Below are 20,895 nucleotides of genomic sequence, written 5' to 3' on the forward strand. Positions count from 1 at the left end.
AGCCCTACACAGTTCTGTGTTTAATTTATTTCAAAGTAGGCCGACACTTGCCTGTGTATTTTGTTTGTTTGTTATTTTGTTGCTTGTCTGTTTGAGAGGCCTGACTGCTATGTTCACAGCAAACTTGAAAAAAAGAAAATATTAAGCCATGGTTTAACTGCACTATAGTCCTTGTTTACCTGAAATGTGCAAATTATATTTTTATTTTGTAGCGCCCTGTTTGGCAATGTTGTTTTTCAATAAAATAAAAACATTTGCATAAAGCAAGCCAATCCACTTGTCCATGTTGATAGAGCATTAAAAAAAAAAAAAATGATGGGGAAAAAATAAATGAAGGGACATTTAGAATAGATACAAATTTGCGATTAATCGCGATTAATCTTGAGTTAACTTTGACATAAATGCGATTAATCGCGATTAAATATTTTAATCTATTGACAGCACTAATATATATATATATATATATAGACTACAATTACCGACCTGAGCAGTTTCTGTCTATATGCATTTCTTTTCCAGACTCTTAAGAGTTCAACGGGACCTTTGACCCCGAAATCTAATCAGTTCATCTATGAGTCAAAATTTTGGACAAACTTGAGATATCATGAGACTAACATTTTTTTGACATCACCTTGACCACCCAGATCTCATCAGTTCATCCACGAGTTCAAGGGAATACTTTGCCAAATTTGAACAAATTTCCTCCAGGATGTCTTGAGATGTTCCCAACAGAATGTAGAATAATCATCTTACTCCTGGCTGTCCACACAGTTTTAGTTGTATAATGTTGTCCCACTGACTTTGGATTAAACTCAAGCATCAACAAAAATCATTCAATCTTGAATGGATCCTGAGGGAGTTGACGTCGGCTGAAAGGAACTAAACAAGGCTTCTTTTCAAATCCATTTTTATAATGTATTTTCAGGTTTTTATATTACGCATTTTGTGTTTGAAAAAAAAAAAAATCATAATTAATCATTATTGTTAACAGGGACAAACACAATCAATAAATGATTCAAAATAGATAACGCATCTTAGAAACATGGAAACATCCGGCACAGTGAGAACATGACATAAACAGTTCCTATTGGCTGGTCGGTTGACTTGAGGTTAGCGATGTTTGCCGAAGCGGTTGAAGTGTTTGTAGAGGAATTTGATCCTCTTCTCCAGGTTGTGTTTTTCCAACGTCATCATTCGGTTTCCCACCATCTTCTTCTTACGAATTAGACGCTGCAGTTCATTACCTTTGAAACCCTTCAACCAGCAGGGGGCTATAATAAGGTCTTTGGGATGAGCTTTAAAATCTCCTGCAGGCACAAAAGGAGATTTATCAGTTTTTGCGCCACATACAGGAAGCAAGCAGAAGCTGGGGAAGGGGGAAAGTGGCACAGTTATAGAAAACCCAAAACTCAGCATGGCACCATCTGAGCCAGGAGGTTTAAAATGCCCATGCATTAATCTGTCCCATCTCAAGTTTACACAATTTAAGTAAAAAAATATTTTAAATGTTGATAAGAATAAAGTTAACCTGTATGCATAATCTACTCACCTTATTTATCTGGGGGAAATACATCTAACAACTCAAAACATGACCTAACAGGAGACTTTGGTTGGATTCCAGTAAATAACCATTTGAAAAACATATTTGGATCCATTGTACAATGAATACATTTTGAATATGTCTGAGACGGTCTACTAAAAGGGAACAAAAAGCCGGTTCAGGATACTTGCCTAATATGCCGATGTTGTCATAAACTCCGAACATGCTCCTCTTCTCGGTCCACCTGTCCACCCTCTTCGGCTGAGGGATGGCGTGCATCCTGATCTGGCAGCACGTACCTGAACACAACATAATGTTAAAAGTCACTGTTGAGTAACCTACACATTCAGTGACTCTTAAAATCAGTGGATACACAGATGTATGGCTTCACACCAAATTCATCAGGAGGAGAAGTAATTTGAGACACAAATCAAAAAAACAAATTCCTGTTTCTCAAATGTAAGAGTTCCCTTATTTATCTGATTTGTATCATTGTTAATATCTACCCCCCCCCCCCCCCAAAAAAAAGAAGAAACATCAATATGAAAACATCCACAGATACAAAAGATTATAAAAGACTTAAAGTTATGCATCAAGGCATTAACACCTTTACTAGGTATTTGCAAATTTCTGCAACTTTATACTTTACTTCCCAACATTTCAGATGGAATTTATAGTACTTTTCACTCAGCTCAATATATTTGAAGATTCCACATACTAGTTAGTGATAAGATTTACATTAAGATTTGACCCTAAAAAATAAGTTCATGAAACACTCATACAAAATTTAAGTGTAAATCAGTTCAACCTGTTCCACTGAGGACTGATTTTCCCCACAGACCATAATCTAGGTAAAAGTTTGAAATATAATAAAGACATATTGCCCTGCCTCTTTAAGAACCAGTAGCTTGAGCTGCCTGAATAGAAACAGAACAATCAGCTCCAGCTCCAGCTGTTAGAGTGATGCTCACAATTTGTGGGATTACTTTTTAAAAAATTACTTACCATTACCATTACTTTGTTTTGTACTTTGACTTAAACCCACCACTTCTGCTTGTAGATGTCTTTTTTTAAAACGAGGTACAGGGTCTTTCACTGACATAATATGTGTCTTTCTTCTGCCACTGAGCAGCAGCAGGGTGTACGCAGCAGCACAGACATTAGAAACAGGGTTCATGCAGGTGTGATCACAGACAGTGTCGGTGCTCACCCGTGGAAAAGCCCCTGGCTGTTTGCAGCAGGCTCCCAGCAGAGTGACGGAAGGTCGCTCCGGCTCTCAGCAAAGCTCCAAGCACAGACATGTCCCACGTGTTCTACGCAAACATGTGGAGAGATAACATGTAGTTAGTAAACAAACAAACAAGCCAGCTATTGGACGCTGATGACGGATGTTTCCAAAGTGTCAGCTGCTCGCTCTCTCCTCCACATTGACCCTTAGCTTTAGCATTAGCTCGCACGTGAAGTCAGTCTCGTGAACCCACCTGTCTCCCCGCTGGTCACGTGCTTCTCTCCGGTGGAGTCACCTTGTTTATTCTAACACTGGAGTTAGAATAAAAGCTTCACGCGGATATTTAACCCTTTGAAATACATGTTATTGAAGCTTCACCATGCAGCTGCTAGTCGCCTCCATCTTACTCTGTGTCCCACAATACACCGCGCCGCTACCGTAGTGTCGATAGAGCAGCGCAAGTATAAAAAGCTTTATTGTTTCATTTCCCCCGGTAGAGGGCGGTAGCGCTGCTGGAGCGTCCAACCCATTACATCTACGCTGCTCAGTTTGTTAGGTACACCTGCATATCACTGTTTTTACAACGTAGGACAAGATGCGGAATAAAATTGTGTTGCTTGATGTCATGTTGCCAACCACCAGTAGATTAAGGGATCATCATCATCATCATCATCATCATCATCATCATCATCATCAGCAGCAGCAGCAGCAGCAGCAGCAGAAGCATCTTATCACTCTGTCAATTCCACGGAGGAGCTGCCACACAGGGTGTTAGGCCAGAGTACCTGCTGTGTGCTTAGGGTGGTGGTGACAATTTGTGGTGGGACCAGAAGCTGTTGGCCTACATCCACCAGCATCTCCCAGTCTCTGGTTTGCTCCAACTGACCAAACTAAAGTTTGTGGTCATTTTAAAGGCTGCAGTTTATGTCGTTCAGGTGAAGAATTTCTGTTAATTGGCCCAAACTAATTTATATCATAAACTGTGAATGGAAAACATGACTGCTCCCCAAAAGTGAAGCTAAAGTGTCTTGATCGTCACCTGGGGGCCGGGTGCAGTGTAGCTCATAAATCCCACCTCCTACATGTCTGAGATACTTGTGCCTTACTTGAGTATTTCCATGATTTGTTACATAATACAAATCTACTTCTAGATTCTAAACTACATTTTATATTAAATATATTTATATTGTACTTTTTACTCTGGTACATTTATCTTACAGTGGTACTTTTTCCATTAACATTTTTTATTGAAAATATTATTAAGTACAAAAAGACTTTTCACTTGTCTTACACGTCCATGGAGTGTATCTGTGGGATTCAGTTAAATAAATGTTCAAGCCCTTGATACACACACACACACACACACACACAAAATACACACAAATAGTGATACTTTCAGTCTTACTGTTGTATAGAGACGTGTGGAATATTTGTCATTTTCAAAGAAACAAGTGCAGTGATACCGATCTTTGTCTTTATTTCATTCTTGCTAAGACGCCAATGAGCATGTGGAAATTTAAACCAAAACAAAATATCATTAAACCGCAGGTTCCATTCAGCTTTAATGTAACATCCTGCACCAGTCTATTATAAGAAAGTCCAGTGACTTAGTTTAAGTGTAAGGTGTGTTTGCACCATTCAATAGAATTTTATTATTCTTTATTTTACATTTGAAAATCCTTTTTAAAGGTAAAAAAAATAAGACCACAGAAAAGAATACTGTAAAAGTAATTTAGTGTGTAGGAGAGGAAAGATAACATAGAGGTATTATTCTGAATCCATCCCTCATCTCAGGTAATAACTGGTTCTCATAGAGTATCAAGCCTTATGCATATTCTGAAAAACAACTTTTCTTCTGTGTTCTCTTATATCTTAAGTTTTGAATCTTAGATAGAAGCATACGTGGTCTTGAGGTGCAACACGATCTTATGTCTCACCCTCAGCTCTGAATAAAACGCTGACATGAGGATTTAATAACTTTTCGCAGAGAAGGTTTTTTTTATCTGTGCTCTGCTTCCTCTGCCAGTAAAACACAATGGAACATTACATACCATCACCTACACACAGAATGAATTACCAAGAATCAATCATATCAGTTATTTCAAATCAACCGCAGCAGGGCTTAGAATAATTCTATCGCTTATTGAATGTTAAAACTGAGATCAGACAAGACAACGGACTTATCTCTGCTACTGTCTCAGATAATTCGTGAGAACTCGGCACAGGAACAAACTACTCACTTGATGATTTTCTACAGAAGAAATTTGCCTATTTTCCAAGCTCATCTTTATCAACGTAATTCTCTGCATTTATTGAAGCACTTCAGCTCAGTTGTTTCCATGTGAGGGGCATTCTCCTTCACACTCCCTTCACCTCATATTCAGATACAGTGGTCGTGGCTAAGCATCAGCCGGAGGAAAGACCACCTCAGAGAGAGTGATGCACACGTGCCCCCCCGATACTGACACTGCAATGACACTGACACTGAACTTTGTCTTGTTGAAGCCACATATCTGAAACAAGTTTTACTGTAAATATATGAAAAGTAGTGGGGAGGAGGGGTTGATGGAAGGATGGAGGAGATGTAATGATTTACATCACACGATCAGTCACATCTCTGATACCAAGGAAAATGTCTGCATGAGATGAGCTGAGGTTTCACCCACACACTCTCAGTTGCTGCCTCCATCTGTGTGATCATTTTCAGTGTAGATGGATAGATGGATAGATATATAGATAGATATATAGAAAGATAGATAGATAGATAGATAGATAGAAAGATAGATAGATAGATAGATAGATATATAGATAGATAGATAGATAGATAGATAGATAGATAGATAGATAGATAGATAGATAGATAGAAAGATAGATAGATAGATAGATAGATAGATAGATAGATAGATAGATGGATAGATATATAGATTGATATATGGACAGTCGGACGGACGGGCGGACGGACGGAGGGACGGAGGGAAAGACAGATAGATAGATCGATTTATTTTGTAGTTACTGTGTAGTATTATAACTTATGACTTTTAAAATTATGACAACTGTGTTTTGCTGTTTCGTCCTCTTATGTGTGATCACAGGAGGAGTTGTAGTTGTAGAAGTTAACTCTTGTGTTTGCGTGCAATATGGGATATTGTGTTGTAATAATTTATTACAGATTACATTATTAAATCATGAAACCATATATTGAGATAACAGCAGGCAGAAGACAAGTCTGCAGTATATTAGATGCATTACTGGTCATCATTCTAATAGAGTGAAGAGACAGGACTTGATTAGCTTCCACAAGTATTAAGGTATTTACAATTAATCAAGAACATGCTCTAATAAATGAGATAAACTGATGTTTGAGTGGTGGTGTGGGTCCGTTTCTTCTGTGGTGGCTGTGCTATAAGAACTGACGACAATGAAAACAAAGACGTGAGAATTGAGGAGATGATTCACTCTCATGAAAATCCATTAGAACAAGATAATGTGCTGCTTATAGGCCTCTTTCCTGTACCGGTGATGCTGATGAGAGCGGTGAGGTGACTTCGTCAGCACAGCTTTGACTGGCAGTGACGGAGGAATACCGGCGGTTTTTGGCGTTTGCAGTTTTGTATCTCGGTTTCAGAGCAACAACTCTAGCTTCCGTGAATGAGACAGGACATATTGGTAAACAGTTTGTGGAGCAGCATTATAATGTAGATCCTGTTTATTTGGTGCAAAGACCACTGTGGAAAAAAGAAAGGTCAGACCAGTCTCACAGTTCATGGTCCCATTCGACCCACTTTGACTGGTGTATTGGCAAATCAGATAACGTTATGAGCTGTTACACAGTGTATTTGCTGTGAAGAAGGAAACTCAGTGAAACAGAGAGAATCCGTGGGAGGAAGTGGGTCTCCCTGTTTGCATCTCTGTCTTATAGTTTCCAGGCCGCATCAAAGCCCGGGCCTGTAGCTGAAGTCACGTGATCTGCAGGGGAACGACCAAAACACCCCGCCCCCATCAGCGCCCACGTCTTCATATAAATACACTTCATCAGATAACTCAGGAAGACACATTACAAGCCCATCGAGCAGAGAGAGACACATTCAAGCAAGTGAAGCTTAATTTGAACAGCAAAATGATGTCGTTGGAGTGTTTCATCTTTATTTTGATGACTTTTCTTGTGACAGGTAATTTTATGTTTTCTTTTTACCACTAAGAAACTCTCAAACATATTTTGTGTAAACTTTCTGAAATATATTTTGTGTTTTTCTTCCCCAGGAGTTCAGTGTGATATGACAGAGGTGTTTGCTGAAGTGGGTTCTCTGGCTGTACTACCCTGTCAATACAGCCCGGCATCCAATGTTTCTCCTCGCATCATCTGGAGCAAAGCAGGCAAAGGGTAAATTTGTCCTTTCACATCTCACTCTCCTTTCACTTCCCATGTGTCTGCACGCATATGACACTCTACTGTTGTGACACCTGTTACCACAGCACTGTCTGGAGAATGGAGAAGAGCGGGTTGCAGATGTGGGGCTCGAGCTGGTCACCGAATGGGAACCAACGCGTACGGTGCCCCCACACTCAGTTTGAAAGAGGCCACTACAGCCTGCAAATCCTCGGAGTGACGGAGGAGGATGGAGGAGTTTACTCCTGCAGGGTGGAGCAGGGAGGCCTATCTGTTGAAACCGTGGTCATGCTCAGAATCATTACAGGTATTAGACATGTTGAAACGCTGAACTTTTACCTCTGCCGTTTGTCTGTAAGATTGCGCCAAAACTTGATGGAAGGATGTGGTGTAGGTCAGGAAAGAAGGTTTATTTTCTTTGAGCCGCCAAGATAGAACATCTTTCAACATCTTTGTTTCTGATATTGATGGGAAAAAAATCTGGCATGTTTAGGGGATGAATGACTGTGTATTCATGCACCAGAACCTTGCATTGGCTAAATAATTGCAGAAGATGCATCTGTTATGAAAGCCATGCCAAGACAAACTAGTAAATCCACCAGATAGTGACGGTTTTTTAAAGCACATCACATCACATTCCGAGAAAATGAAATATATATATATTTTTTAACTGAGGACTTTCATGTCTTTACAAGATGTTATGTGATTATACAAATGTCTTTAATCTCGTCCTTGCCTGTGTCCACCACAGTGTCCATCTCTCCATCGGCTCCCATGTCGGGGAAGGACGTTTCATTCACTTGTCAGGTGACTCCTGGGTTTGACGGGTCTGCTGCTGCTGTGCAGTGGATGTTGAACGACAGTCGATTTTCACGTCAGACGAGAGTCACCTCACCGGGAGACAAGTTCAAAAGCATCGTGAAGGAAAAGGCATCCCCGAGGCTGTCGGGGAACTGGACCTGTGTGGTGGGCTACGGGGGCAAAGAAGGGCGGGCTTCAGCACCTCTGACAGTGACAGGTGAGATGCAGGAGGAAAACTAAATGCCTTGGCGATTCAAAGATTGTAAAAGTTTAAACTGTGCATCGTCGTTCATCAATTCAGATGTTCCTGAAATGTGCTTCTTTGCTCTATTTAAAGGAATCATCCAACCACCATTTGACGACACCAAGGTGTACGCTGCTGTGGGATCTGCAGTCACACTCCCCTGTGTCTTCTCCTCCGGGTTGATCCCCTCTTCGCCACTCTGGGAGAAACTGCAGCCTGGGTCTCTTAATAAACGAGCTCCCAGCCGCGTTGCTCCCTCGTTTTCTCCGTCCTCACCGTCCTCTCAGCTTCCCTGGGACCAATCGGCCAGTTTGAAAGAGGTTGACCTGAAGGATGAGGGCAAGTACAGATGCTCTGGGACCATAGAGGGAGAAAGGCTCGCTCGAAACATCCAGCTCGTCGTCGCCAAAAGTAAGTTTACTTGGATTCATTTGAAGCTTTAAGATACATCTCCTGAATCTATATTTTATTTTGCCGACTACAATTCATTTAATCGTCTTGTGTTTCTCTCTCAGTTGACAGCAGCGTCCCGTCAAAGAAGAAGGGCTCCGTGACGCTGACCTGCCAAGTGTCCGACACGAGCGAGGTCACTCAACATGAATGGGTTCGTGTGACCTATGATCTCAATGGCACCGAGGCCTTCGGGTCCATCCACAAGGGGAAGACTCTGAGTATCAGCCCGTTGTCAGAGGAGAGCTGGGGCACATGGGCATGTCGGTTCTCAGGCAGAGACGGCACTTTAGGAAACATAACGTACCATGTTCCAATGATGAGTAAGTTCTCTCCTCTTGATTTTGTTCAGCTAATATACTTGATTTAGGTTTTAAGTGTCGTTTTCTGACTTTTTTCCGTCTTTTTCTTCTTCACAGGTGGTCTTAGTGGACCAAAATCGTCAGGTTACTCACAGAACACCACTGCTGTGGTCGGGCTCAGTGTTTTCCTCCTCGCCCTGCTGCTGATTTTGGCTCAGTTGTACAAGAACCACCGAAGGGTAAAGATCCATGGTTCATTCAAAAATAATCATATTTAACCCTGTTTTCACATTGACTTGTTGTCTTAATAGTTTCCAAATTCCTTACAATCATTTAACAAAGGAGATTATAGCCTCATTTTTGGAGTGAGATTCCGGAAAAGAATTTGCATTAATTTTTTTATGTAATACAGAAAATACAGAAAATAAGGAGTAAAACATAAGTACAAGACTAAATTGAACTGAAATAAATTAAATAGGCAACCATACGTAGATCTTTAATTCGACTTTGTGCTTCTTAGTCTAATATGTTTGCATCCTCTTTTCTCTGCTCCACAGAAGCAAGGCATCTTTCAGTACCCTGCGATGGAGACGATTATTCATACCGTCTCCAATGAGAGGGAGGAGAGAGAGAAGTACCGCGTGAAAGTGTTACCGTAAAGTCTGTCCCCTACAGACATTGTGTTGCACAGGTTTTGAAATACTTTATGAGCAGTCGTTGTAGCAGAATTGTTGTCATTGTTTGAATAAATGTGTAAATGAAATGTTTTACGTTACCATGCTGTTTCAGATGTAAATATTTTGTATTGTTCTATGTGAGTATTTGTTTGCATGTATAGTACATGTTGAAAAGAGAATGTTTTATACATAAAGTGCAGTTTTATTCTTTACATTGTGTAAAATCTAAAGTTTTCCAATGAGAGAGGGGCATTGTCGGTGATATAAATTAAATATAGTCATTTATAAAAAATGTTTCATTATTTTACAAAAACACTTGTACTACTATGTATGTAAAAATATCACATTATTATACATAAATTAAAGAAATGATACATTCAGAATGAAGATGCTGCTGAGCTGCGACATCCAGCCACAATGTTTAAATTCTTTTTATAAATGTTTGAGATTTTCATTTAATTGAATGCGTCCGGTTCATTGATTTGCGGCTGTGGGTCAGTATTAGACCTACACCTGACTGCACTCCCCTTCTTCTTGCTCTGAAAAGTGAGGAACCTGCAATAAGGCCAGAGATCGGCTGATGCCCTCCAGAAGTCCTTCATCTCGAGGTTGTATTTGAACCATGACTTCGTCATCGTCAAAGCACCAGCCGGGCCAGTCCACGTTTACGCCTTCTGAAAAGGCAACGCTAAAGAAAAAGAGAGAAGTCATTATTTAGTATTTATAACATTTACATGCCCGAGTTCTATCCACTGATAAATACTGTACGAGTCCACCACTGCTTCTCCTTATAGACACATCAAGATGGATAACAAATTTAAATGTCATTATCATAAGTGCATGGACTAAATGAAGAGAGGAATTTCCATTGTGCCAAAAAGTATAAAATAACACAATACACCAAAGAACACTAAATCATAGAATATTCCGATTATTTAATTTAGAGGCTAATCAAATAACCTAATAAGTAATATAAATTGTGGAATAACTACTGTACTTGAACGTTTTTAGTTAAGATACAGAAAAAGATTAATGAAATAAACAGCTAAAGTACTTCACATTCAAAAACATTAAAAAATTATGTCAGCAAAGGGAGACATTTTTTTTATGATATAAAATATAAAATATTTAGGTTAAAAACATGAAAAATACATTGGGGACATTTTTTGTTTCCTTTGTCACAGAACAGTCTCTCTATGATCAACCTACTCCTCAGTGAAAACTAATTCCAGGGGCAAAGATTGGAGGCCAAACATTTTTCTAAAGTGGAAACCGTTACACATTTGAAAATGTGATGTTATGACTGTATCTACAAGCAAAAATGTGGCATTCAGAGTTTTTGCTGTTCTACTCGAGCCTTGATAATCCAGATATGCTAGTGTTGTGAGGCACAAAGCCTGAGACTGCTGAAGTAACTAGATTGGTCAAATTAATTATGATGATTATTTCAGTCCTATTCAGTCTTTTTTTATGAATTATATTTACGTGTTGTCTTTGACGATGCAAGTATATTTATAGAGTTTTAAATTTTCTTCTTGTTTCAGATATTTCTTATAACCATCACTTGTTTGTCAATATTTTCGTCATTATTAGTGGCTTGATTGGCCACTAATGTCTTCTGGGAAATGTGGTATTTGTTTTTGTTTTTGTTTATTTACTATAGCAGTGGACTTAGTCTCCATCCAATTTTTTTTTACATTTACTGAACACATAATTTACACATAATTAGTAACAGTACTTTTTGTCATACTAACCTGTTCCTGTTATCGTCTTCATCTCCGTCCACCAGCTGCTCTTTCCATCCTTTACTCACAGTGAGGGCTCGGTGTCTCATCAGCTCCACCTCCTCCTCCCACTCTGTGTCTCTGTCTCTATTGCTGGGTGATGGGGAAGATCTGGTGGAAAGCGAGGGGGAGGTAGGAGGATATCTTGACCTCAATTGGGCCATTTTCATATTTCGCCCGCTCCTTCTCTCTTTGGCTCTTTCCAGAAGGCCATCCAGAGGAGAAGGGTGTCCGTTAGGGTAATGCCCTGGGATGGGAAGAGGTACATCTTGTTGTTGGGGTAAAGTGAAACGGTTAGTGGGGTGCAGAGAAAGTCCATGCCCCCCTTCGATGACAATGTTAGGGATGGAAGCGCTCCTTTGGGTTTTCATTTTGGGCCTTTTGCTGTGCAAGTTCAGTTCAGGCTCAGGCTCAGACCATGTTTCGGGATCTGGAGAGGCTCGATCATTCATGTGCCCAAACATGCCTTGGTTGGGCTTCAGGGAGCCCAGCTTGAGCACCCTGTGGGAATTTGAGCTTTTGTCAGAAGGAACAGAGTTTCTCTTGCTGTTTAGGCTGTAGTCGGAATCAGAGTTGGAAGAAGAGGCTGTCCAAGTCTCTCCTGAGCCCTGGGAGAACTCCTTGGACATCCGAGTGGTGGGTGCCTGATTGGTGCTGAGTGGCCTCCTCCTCCGTAACACGGGTGACCTCAAATTTTTTGGGAACCCCTTAACCTCTGGAGATGTCTCGATGTCTTCAGACTGGCTGTTGCTGGACTTTCTCGCGTCCTGGTTCACAGACAGGAAATCCCTCCCTGTCGATATCCCTCTATCTCCCACTAGTCTTTGAAGCCCAGGCCTTTCCCTGGACGTGTTCGGCTGGTAAGAATATGATAAAGTGCTATGTTCATTTGTTGGGTAGTCAACATCTGGTAATCCACCTATTAAGAGATTGTGTGGTCTTAATGAATCTTCGGCAGCTCTATGAGTGAAAAGATCCAGATTTGGGGTAGACTGTGGTCTTTGGTTAAAGGGAACCCTTCGCTCCTTTGTCATCTGAGTCTCGGCCATTTTCTCTTCTTCCTTTGTGGGGTTCCCATCTTGATCGCCTATCACCCCCATTTCTATCCATTCAGACTCTTTGATTGTTTGTTGCTCATCTATATGATTACTGTCGCTGACCTGGGATCCCCAAAAAGTTAATCCGGTGTTGTTAGCGTTAACGTCATCTGCAGGTTGATACGGATGCACTCCTTCCGCTTCTTTAGACGCCAACATCCCATTTATCGACTGCGGGACGATCGTTTCCTCATTAAGTTGATCCACAAAATGTTGTTCTCTTGTCACCATATTATCCATCGTGGAGTCTTTGATAGGTTTTGTCTCCAATTGTTTTTTCCAGTTTTCCATTTGTCTGTTGTTCTCCATCATTCTCAGGTTTTCCAGTGTTCCCTGATAAAGTAACACAGAAAACCTTAAAGCATTCAGCAATGAGTGTGTTATTTGTAATACGGTTTCATATAACAAGGCTACAGAAGCTACAGTCATGTGAGCCGCTCTGAGGCTAACAGACCTTTGAGCTAAATGATACTAACCCTAACCCGAAAATGCTAACGTACTGTTAAATCATTTGCTGTGCTAAGCCATTTAGCCAGTTAGCATGCTTAATGCTAGATACTTGGTGCTAAATACATACAATACAATTACATAAAAAGTCAGAGTGTCACGTAAGTCTTAACAAATCATTCAAAGTATGACATATGTGATCTAATTTATCCAACCAACACATAGACTTTATATAAAGATGAACGACATGACATCTTCCAAAAAGTTAAATCATAGCATCTTGATCGCCACCTGGAAAAAGTTCATGAAAACTTGAGTTTCCGGGAAACATCCAAATTTAATGGCAACACTTGCCAACATTTCCTCTTGTGAACCAACTTTTCCAAAAGACACAACCACACACACTGCACTCTCTAAAGCTACACTGCTGGTGTTGCTTAATGTGACAAAGACCCGACTGAGACTACTGTCCTCACTAAAACTTTGATCAGAAATGTCCGTCTTTACCTTGGCCTGGTTGACGGTGGAGACCCACGTTGAGCAGCTCTCTGAGGTGCTGGCTGTAAAGATGTAGACATTCATGGTGCTCTGAAGTTCCCCAACCTCCACAAGAACAAATGAGCCTGAGAGAAGAAGAGAAATTATAAAAAGGGATTTATGACAGATATCGAACTGGAATTCACCTGGCTCAGTGTCATTCTGGAGAATTATACTCACAGCCGTCTCTCAGTGCTATGCAGGAAGTTCTGTCCAGGGCCAGAGGAGGCCGAACCACCTTCAGCCGCTCTCCTTTCTTCTGGACTTTGGTCATTAGAAGCACATCTGAGAAAAGTAGAGCCACCACCTCCAGCTGCATGATGCCATGTCCAAGGAAACACAAGCAAGTAGAAAAGGGATGAAAAGGAGGATCTGAAGAGACAGATTTAAACGTTCAACAGTGAGTCCATGGGCTCGGCTCACCTTGTTGTCTTTTCTGTCGCGAATCTTCAAGTTCTCCTCCAGCAGCAGCCTGCGTACAACTCCAGGACCGACTCCTCTGACCGGGCAGGTTAGGTCAAACCGGCAGATCTCTCTGACATTCTGTCAAGGAAAAGCGTCATGGGAATTCATCATAGTATTCACCAAGTAAGGGTGGATGACACGCACAAACACACAAATCAAGAATGTGATATAATACCTTGTCTATTTCTTCACTTATTCCCTCCACCTCATATCCCTCCACCCGCTGAGCAGAGATGGAGAGAGCGAGCTCCTCATCTTTGAGCTTCAGGTGGTCATTGATACTTTCCAGGAAGCTGTTCACACTGGACAGCTGAAAAGAGGATGGACAGTTAGCAGGACTTTTGTCGCTCTGCAGAAGAACCAACAGGTTACATGGTTTACTCGTGTCAGATCCTCACCATGCCTCTGAGCGTGTGCTGCACATGAGGGTCCTGGGTGTTTCTGAGCACGGCTTTCAGCAGCAGGGGGTACTTTGTGATCCTCTGGTGGGGCTTGGCCTGCATGTCCCCAAGCCGCATCCGCTCACACTGAGGATGAGTCTCCACCCACTGGGAGACGGAACCAAAAACACAAGGAATGGTTGATATAACAGAACCGAAAACATCTGCACTGAATTTAAAACAGTGCCAAACAGCCTCATGCAGTAGATTAATGGGTATCTGGTCCTGCGGATTTTTTTGTTTTTTCTTTTCAAGGTTTAAAAATACTTTTTGTTTGCGCTTCTTGATTCAGTGGAAAATTACATCTGAAAAAACATCTTCCATTCTCCTCAAGTGTACTGGCGGGTGACAGATCAGTCTGATATCTCTCAGCTTCGACACCTAAAACCCCATACACCAATACCACAACCACCAGAAGGTAAGTGAGATGTTTTTGTTTCAAATAACTCTGACGTCCAGACGCTTCAGCGCCCACCGATAGCACCTCCTTGTATAATGTGTCCTTAGCTGTTAAACAAAAACATATCACCTCCCACTCAGGGTGACAAGTGTCAGGGCATGAAATGGAAGAGATGAGCACAAACAAACTGTATACTAATGTTACCTAGTTTGACCCACAAGGCAGTGTTGAAAGCATTGTCAGATACAATAATTGTTTGTGAAGATTTTTGCATAAAACATTTCAAATGATGGTTTTCTGCAACAAAAGGTCTGTGACAGAAATCTTTTATATTATTGTGACAAGTGGTTGTCAGTATGTGGCCACGATGACAAATCACCCACAAGGTTGTGAAAACATCACAAACCACACAGGGGGCTCCAAGAATAGTTGGGCATTACAATGAACTCAGTGTATTCTTGTGAACCTTTATCCTCAGTTAAAAGACATGTTGGTGTTGTATGTTGACGCTGCCTCACTGTACCTGAACATACGTGAGGAAATGCGGGTTGCCCTCCATCTGCCTGCGTGTGAACTCCAGGTTGTTTTCCTCCTCCCAGCAGTAATGCTGATAGGAGGAGAAACGCTCAGGGAACTGACGACCAGAAGAAATGCAGAAAATACAAATTATAAGTAAAAGGCCTGCACTTCAAACTGTTACCAATTTCCTCACTTAAAGATCAGTTTAACTGTCATCACTTAGTAGTAACAGAAAATACTCAATCTACACCTATGTGCAATTCTCCCCAATAAACAGCTTGGAGCTGCTCAGGGCTTTGTGTTATTTAAGGTTACGTGTGCATAGATACTTAGTTGTTTCCTTTGAACACTCATGAATATGTGTGGATTACATCTTGCAGACAATGAGCTCTTACCTGCAGACAACCAGCCTCTAACCTCATGGGGTCAAAGGGCTGCCCTGTCCGGCGAACTTCCTGTAACATGGGATAAATCACCTCCTGCCAGAAGAGCTGGTGTGCACTGATGATGGAGGGGAGGTTGGAGAAGAGCAGCTGAGGGTGCACCTGTCACAGGAGGGAGACAAAACATGTTTAAAAAACCCTTGTGTTAAAGCCAAACCACCCTGCTTTGAGATATTTTCCACCTTCTCAGTGGAAACGTGTCGTGCCACATTTTCCGTCTGCCCTTGTTGTATTTCTGTATCAGCTCGAGCGGATGTTCTCATTGTGGCAGTAAAAGTGTGTCAATGCAGAACAGTTGAAAATGGGCCTGTGGGTTGTTTGTGTGTTTTCAGTGACTGACCTCCTGGAGAAATCCTCTCTGATGCAGGTTGACAAGCGCTGCAACGACCAACTGTGAGAGGTGAACACAGCTCTGTTAAAAGAAAACATCCTGCGGAAAACCCCTCATCATCTCTGACACACGTAAGAATGGATCTGGCATTCAAATGAAGTGATTCAAGGGGACATCTTACAGCTTTGATGATAATGAGCTTGTTGATGTAGGTGAGTTCAGTGTGGACAAACTCCCACAGCGCCTCCTGCTGGTGTCTCTGCATCTTCGACATGGTCTGAGCATGAACATGAGGAGATGAGCAGGAGGGAAGAGGAGGACAAGGAGACAAAAGTTAGAGACGCTTCCAGGAGATGTAAACGCTGCGTGTGAATTTTACAGTAACAGCAGAAGAAGATTTAAAGAAAGTGACGATAAACTACTATAGTGATCAAGTTCCATTAAAAGAACAAGGTGTCAGTTCATCTCTCACTTTGTCAACATGTGTGTTGCATTCATTTAGAATTCCTAAAGACATAAATCTATGTCTATATATTTCAGATATTCGGAATAATCATTAGAAAATAATAATATAAACAGTAAGTGAGGTAAATAGTGCATTTTGGGGACTTCTTTTGGATGTGGACTTTAAGGCCTAGTGAGAATCAGGATGGTGAATCTAGTTTCTACTCAGAATAAACAAAGGAACATGTCTGTCAGTCAGTCAGCAGTGATGTGTTTTTAACAGGTTTGGAACAGTGGAGGTCAATGGCACGAAGGAATTAACATGATCAGGCTTTAAGTTGTAAGGTAATACTTGTTATCAAAATAAATTCAGTGTTAAGTGCTTGTTTTGGCCTTTTAAAATAAATTATTGACAAAAAGAAAATGCCCGTACTGAATGAGAGTGAACTATATCCGTCCAGTTCTTCTCCAGTGTGGTTCCTTGACTCTCCTCCTTCCATTGCCACCTCAGACTGACTGGCACAGGGTAGGCCTCCAGCTCCTGTTTCAACACATCCAGCTGACCTCGCTCCTGAGAGACACAGAGAAAACAGAGAGGGGGGATAAAGAGGAAAATCTGATGTGATAATGAATCACTAATAACTTAGAAGTGATGCTCAACAGTTGTTATGAATAATTGTGGTTTGTCGTTTCATAAAAAAAAAAAAAAATGCCAGTGAAGCAGAACAGATAGCTGCAGTTATTTGAGTGGGCGGACCAGGTTAGAGCAAGTCTGTATCTGTTTCCATGCATGTCAGCATGTAGTGTAACGAGCAGGAGACAGCATAATACCTCAGACACTGGGTTCTTGTCAGAGGCCCCTCCCTGGTTGAACAGGACCTGTCTCAGTGCCGCTCGGGGCCTGGCTGCTGCAGACGTGCCTTTACTCAGTGTTGCAAAGTTGGTCACAACCTTCTGCTTGGTCCGCCTCTGGGAAGTCAAACATTTGCACATTTCAAGAGATGCCCTCCATGTTTTCAGAGGAACTATGTTGTACAACAAATGAATCACTGCACTTCCTTTTTTCGATAATATTTTTACCATGGGAACTAGACGATCATGTGTGTACACCTCAACTGACAGCCATTCCAGCTCATGACGTGTTGAGCTGTAGCTGCAGAAACCTCAATCTTATAAATTCATTTCTGTGAGTAATCCAGTCCCATTAGATCAGTTACATCACAAAAGCAGTTTTTTGTTGTAATGTTTAAAAGTTAATCTGGAAATAAAGACAAAAAAACTTATGAGAATAATGACAATATTTGATAAATCTATTAAAAGGTAGAAATAATCCTACATCAGCAGTTTATATTTTAATGTTTCATAATGAAATATGAATAAATGGAAATATGAAAACTAACCCCCTCAAACCTGTACTTGAATAAATGTGCATGTTTGAACTCCATCACTGTAAATGTCATATCTGCCCTGTGACACTTGCCTGGTAGCTCAGAGAATTGAACTTGTGTTTGTCTGCTGACCCCCTGTGGCGAAGGTTTATCTCTGCAGCTGCTGTCGTCCCATCAACGACGTCCGTCTCTCGGCCCTCTCCGTCCCTGGGCCTCTCCCCGTCCACACCGTCCCTCCAAAGCACCGAGCCGTCTTCCATCTGTGACTCATTTCCCCCGCTGTTGGTTGAGTGCAGGGATTTTGAGGAAAAGCTGAAGATAAGCACACAGGGGGTTATTCATTGCCAAAGGAAGGTGTGTGAGGACCAAGAGGTGCAGAGGGTGTTTCAAAAGGCTTTACGTGGAGAGTGGAAGAGAGTGGAGGGAGATTGAGCACTTTGTTATCATTTGATGGGTTTACTGAAACTCTTTCCAAGACTAAATCTTAGGTAAACAAACAATAAAGATCTGGGTTCCAGTTGTTAAAGACACTGGATCACAATTCTTTTGACCTTTCAAATTAAAGCCAAGTTCACGGTTCACAAGCTGCATGTGTCAACCATAGGCCAACCATCGTTTCTGCTGTTTTATTTATTCTTTATGTTAAATAATTTGTAAAGCAACTAATAAACCGATGTCACACATTCGCAGAATTTCTATCCAAAGCTAGTTTGCAACACCTCTCACTATTGATGGGCTTAAAAAAGTATTAACATACTAGGGAATAAAATAAGAAGACCATAAAACTCAGTGGTAAGTATCAGAGCAGATTCATGACAACATGACTAATCACTTTTTAAAAACAACTTCAGGTTTAACATCCTAGTATGTGACCAGTTTGAGTTTTGTGGATGATCGGTTTCTCAAATTGAAAAGATGCTCAAGCGAGGCTTTAGGAGAGGCTTAAATTTTCCATAAATCTTCTCTGCGTACCACTGGGTCACTCAGCACCTGAGGAGACTGGTCAGTGTTATTGTTATGAAACAATCTGAACTTGACATCTTTATTTTCTTTAGAATGTGGAAGTGGTGATGACTTATTGGCATCCTGTCCAAATTTATAAGTGCACAAGTATTCGTCATCACAAGGGGCCTGAGGAGTTCCAGTCATCAAAACCATTTGATATCCAAGGGAACTGTGAGAGCTGCAGGGGGACTCGAGTCAACTCCAGATGACAGGGGCCTATCTGCACACCCTGTACAGGTCGCCATCGCATCACATGGTCAACATGTAGAGACAAACAACCATTTACATTTAGAGTCTACAACCCAACCCCAGTCTGCCTGTCTTTGGACTGTGGAAGGGAAACAGGAACACACAAGTAGAACATGTGAACAGATTCGAACCGGGCATCTTCTTACTGTGAGACCCACTGAACAACCGTGCCACTCCTTCAATCATCCAGTAACTCTTATACTATTTTATATATCGTCTTGCTCTTTCTATAGATATCTGGGTTCTGAATAAACAGCTGTCTAATCTTTGAACATCTCCCAGCAGAGGAGGAGACTAACCCCAAAACCTTAGAACCACTGGTTCAGAATAAAAATGAGCAAAACCAAGCGTAAAATAATTCATATGTAGCACAAAGTTGGGAGGAACTTTACAATAAATGTTAGAGACATCAAACAAGCAGGATGGTAACAAACACATGGAATGTGATATACCCTAAAAAGTAAATTCTCTTGAAGAAGCAAGAGAACACAGGCAAGTCTAGACAAGGATTTCTTTAAATAATTATTAATAATTTAATGTTTTAGTAAGAGGTAAACCAAAGGAAGTTTTAAGCAGTAATTTGCAGCTAATATTTGCCTCAGGGCCTCTTTGGACCATCACATAAACCCAGTAGATACCAGGTGTGACCCAGGTAACCAGACTGTCCATGTTGCATCTCTCAGACGATAACATTGACACAGACACTGATAGTTTCACATGGCTGCAGCTCCAGTTACACAGCTCTGCATGCCTCAGTGTTTCTCCAGGACAAATGTGAGTCTGTTAGTTCCCACGAACCTGACAACACATCTTACAGATTTAGGTTACAGAGGAAAAATGCGTCTCTATTCTCAGGAAGCTTCTGTATCACAGTGAAAATATTTCTCAATTTGCTGCTGAGGCCAGTGGAGAAAAAAGCCACATCCACACTGCTCGGGTCAAAGCTGACACATCAGCAGGGTCTGATGCTACACAAGTGCAGCGTGGGATCACTGCTCTGACGTTCATGATCATATTGACACAGTTTGAGAAGTTAATCTCAAAGCAAAGACGCTCGTGAGTCCACACACTGCAGCGAGGAACTCTGCACCTCGTACAACTATGTCAGAGATCAAAGCTCTGACGCAAATGCTTTCATCGAGGTGACGTTCCGGTTTGCAATCTGTCTGTTTGTATCCCACAGTAACACAACGAAGAAACACAATTATACCTGCTTTGGAACACTTAAGCCCATTTACAGATGAACAAATGCTCAATAGTGACAGGGAGTTTTACAGCCTCCGCATAACAACAAATCAAATGCAACAGCAGAGTCCACAGATCCACAATGAAGCTTGAACAAGACAGTGACTCACAACAGTGAAGACTCACATTCCCCCCCGACTGGCTCACACAAACCACATTCACTCCATATCAGGTAAAAACACAGACCCTACCTGGGCTTGTTTGGATCCATTTTATTTCACACAGTCATCTTTGGTTTCTGTTCGCCCTCTCCCCCTCTCTCTCTCTCTCTCTCTCTTTCTCTTTACCTGGACGGGTCCCTCCCACTGCGGCTTTCACCTGCACCCCTTCCCTCTGCAACTGGCCCGACAAGAACAACTGGATTCTGAGGCCAACAAATCAGAGCTCAGGGCTGGTGAATGTGTCGCAGTTGAAAGTGCAGACGCGGTGACTGGTCCCTTTTGACGAGGGTGTCCTGTTGTTGTTTCATGTA

At 41.4% G+C, this 20,895-nt stretch overlaps 3 protein-coding genes across 3 annotated transcripts; 1 reads left to right on the plus strand and 2 right to left on the minus strand.

Moving 5' to 3' along the window:
- Positions 1-890: 890 nt before the first annotated feature.
- On the minus strand, positions 891-3,195 carry mrpl51 (mitochondrial ribosomal protein L51). The gene is made up of 4 exons (XM_053432515.1): positions 3,022-3,195; positions 2,751-2,853; positions 1,732-1,839; positions 891-1,307 (listed from the first exon to the last, which is right to left on the minus strand). Exons 2-4 carry the CDS (start codon positions 2,839-2,841, stop codon positions 1,111-1,113), a joined length of 396 nt encoding a protein of 131 aa, XP_053288490.1. The 5' UTR covers positions 2,842-2,853; positions 3,022-3,195; the 3' UTR covers positions 891-1,110.
- A 3,597-nt stretch (positions 3,196-6,792) lies between these two features.
- Positions 6,793-10,088, plus strand: LOC128449744 (lymphocyte activation gene 3 protein). The gene is made up of 8 exons (XM_053433037.1): positions 6,793-6,937; positions 7,029-7,149; positions 7,242-7,462; positions 7,907-8,173; positions 8,294-8,611; positions 8,716-8,973; positions 9,070-9,191; positions 9,510-10,088. The coding sequence occupies exons 1-8, from the start codon at positions 6,886-6,888 to the stop codon at positions 9,609-9,611; spliced, it is 1,461 nt and encodes a 486-aa protein (XP_053289012.1). The 5' UTR covers positions 6,793-6,885; the 3' UTR covers positions 9,612-10,088.
- On the minus strand, positions 7,545-20,761 carry plekhg6 (pleckstrin homology domain containing, family G (with RhoGef domain) member 6). The gene is made up of 15 exons (XM_053433036.1): positions 20,615-20,761; positions 18,024-18,236; positions 17,368-17,512; positions 16,970-17,107; positions 16,274-16,369; positions 16,102-16,152; positions 15,714-15,863; positions 15,323-15,433; positions 14,358-14,507; positions 14,135-14,269; positions 13,918-14,037; positions 13,675-13,807; positions 13,465-13,580; positions 11,384-12,843; positions 7,545-10,317 (listed from the first exon to the last, which is right to left on the minus strand). Exons 1-15 carry the CDS (start codon positions 20,632-20,634, stop codon positions 10,137-10,139), a joined length of 3,219 nt encoding a protein of 1,072 aa, XP_053289011.1. The 5' UTR covers positions 20,635-20,761; the 3' UTR covers positions 7,545-10,136.
- Positions 20,762-20,895: the final 134 nt, after the last annotated feature.

The sequence above is a fragment of the Pleuronectes platessa genome, chromosome 10 (genome assembly GCF_947347685.1).
Source record: "Pleuronectes platessa chromosome 10, fPlePla1.1, whole genome shotgun sequence".
NCBI classification, from domain to species: Eukaryota; Metazoa; Chordata; class Actinopteri; order Pleuronectiformes; family Pleuronectidae; genus Pleuronectes; species Pleuronectes platessa.

What these genes read in the sequence shown, in the direction of transcription:
- mrpl51 (XM_053432515.1), bottom strand. Translation starts at nt 2,841, where the DNA reads ATGTCTGTGCTTGGAGCTTTGCTGAGAGCCGGAGCGACCTTCCGTCAC. An exon ending in AGCCAGGGGCTTTTCCACGG is followed by an intron (nt 1,840 to 2,750) that starts GTGAGCACCGAC and finishes TGTTGTGTTCAG; the next exon opens with GTACGTGCTGCCAGATCAGG. An exon ending in TGACAACATCGGCATATTAG is followed by an intron (nt 1,308 to 1,731) that starts GCAAGTATCCTG and finishes TTGTGCCTGCAG; the next exon opens with GAGATTTTAAAGCTCATCCC.
- LOC128449744 (XM_053433037.1), top strand. Translation starts at nt 6,886, where the DNA reads ATGATGTCGTTGGAGTGTTTCATCTTTATTTTGATGACTTTTCTTGTG. An exon ending in AGCACCTCTGACAGTGACAG is followed by an intron (nt 8,174 to 8,293) that starts GTGAGATGCAGG and finishes CTCTATTTAAAG; the next exon opens with GAATCATCCAACCACCATTT. An exon ending in TGTACAAGAACCACCGAAGG is followed by an intron (nt 9,192 to 9,509) that starts GTAAAGATCCAT and finishes TCTGCTCCACAG; the next exon opens with AAGCAAGGCATCTTTCAGTA.
- plekhg6 (XM_053433036.1), bottom strand. Translation starts at nt 20,634, where the DNA reads ATGGATCCAAACAAGCCCAG. An exon ending in ACAAGAACCCAGTGTCTGAG is followed by an intron (nt 17,108 to 17,367) that starts GTATTATGCTGT and finishes TGTGTCTCTCAG; the next exon opens with GAGCGAGGTCAGCTGGATGT. An exon ending in ATTTCCTCACGTATGTTCAG is followed by an intron (nt 14,508 to 15,322) that starts GTACAGTGAGGC and finishes TCCGTCTCCCAG; the next exon opens with TGGGTGGAGACTCATCCTCA.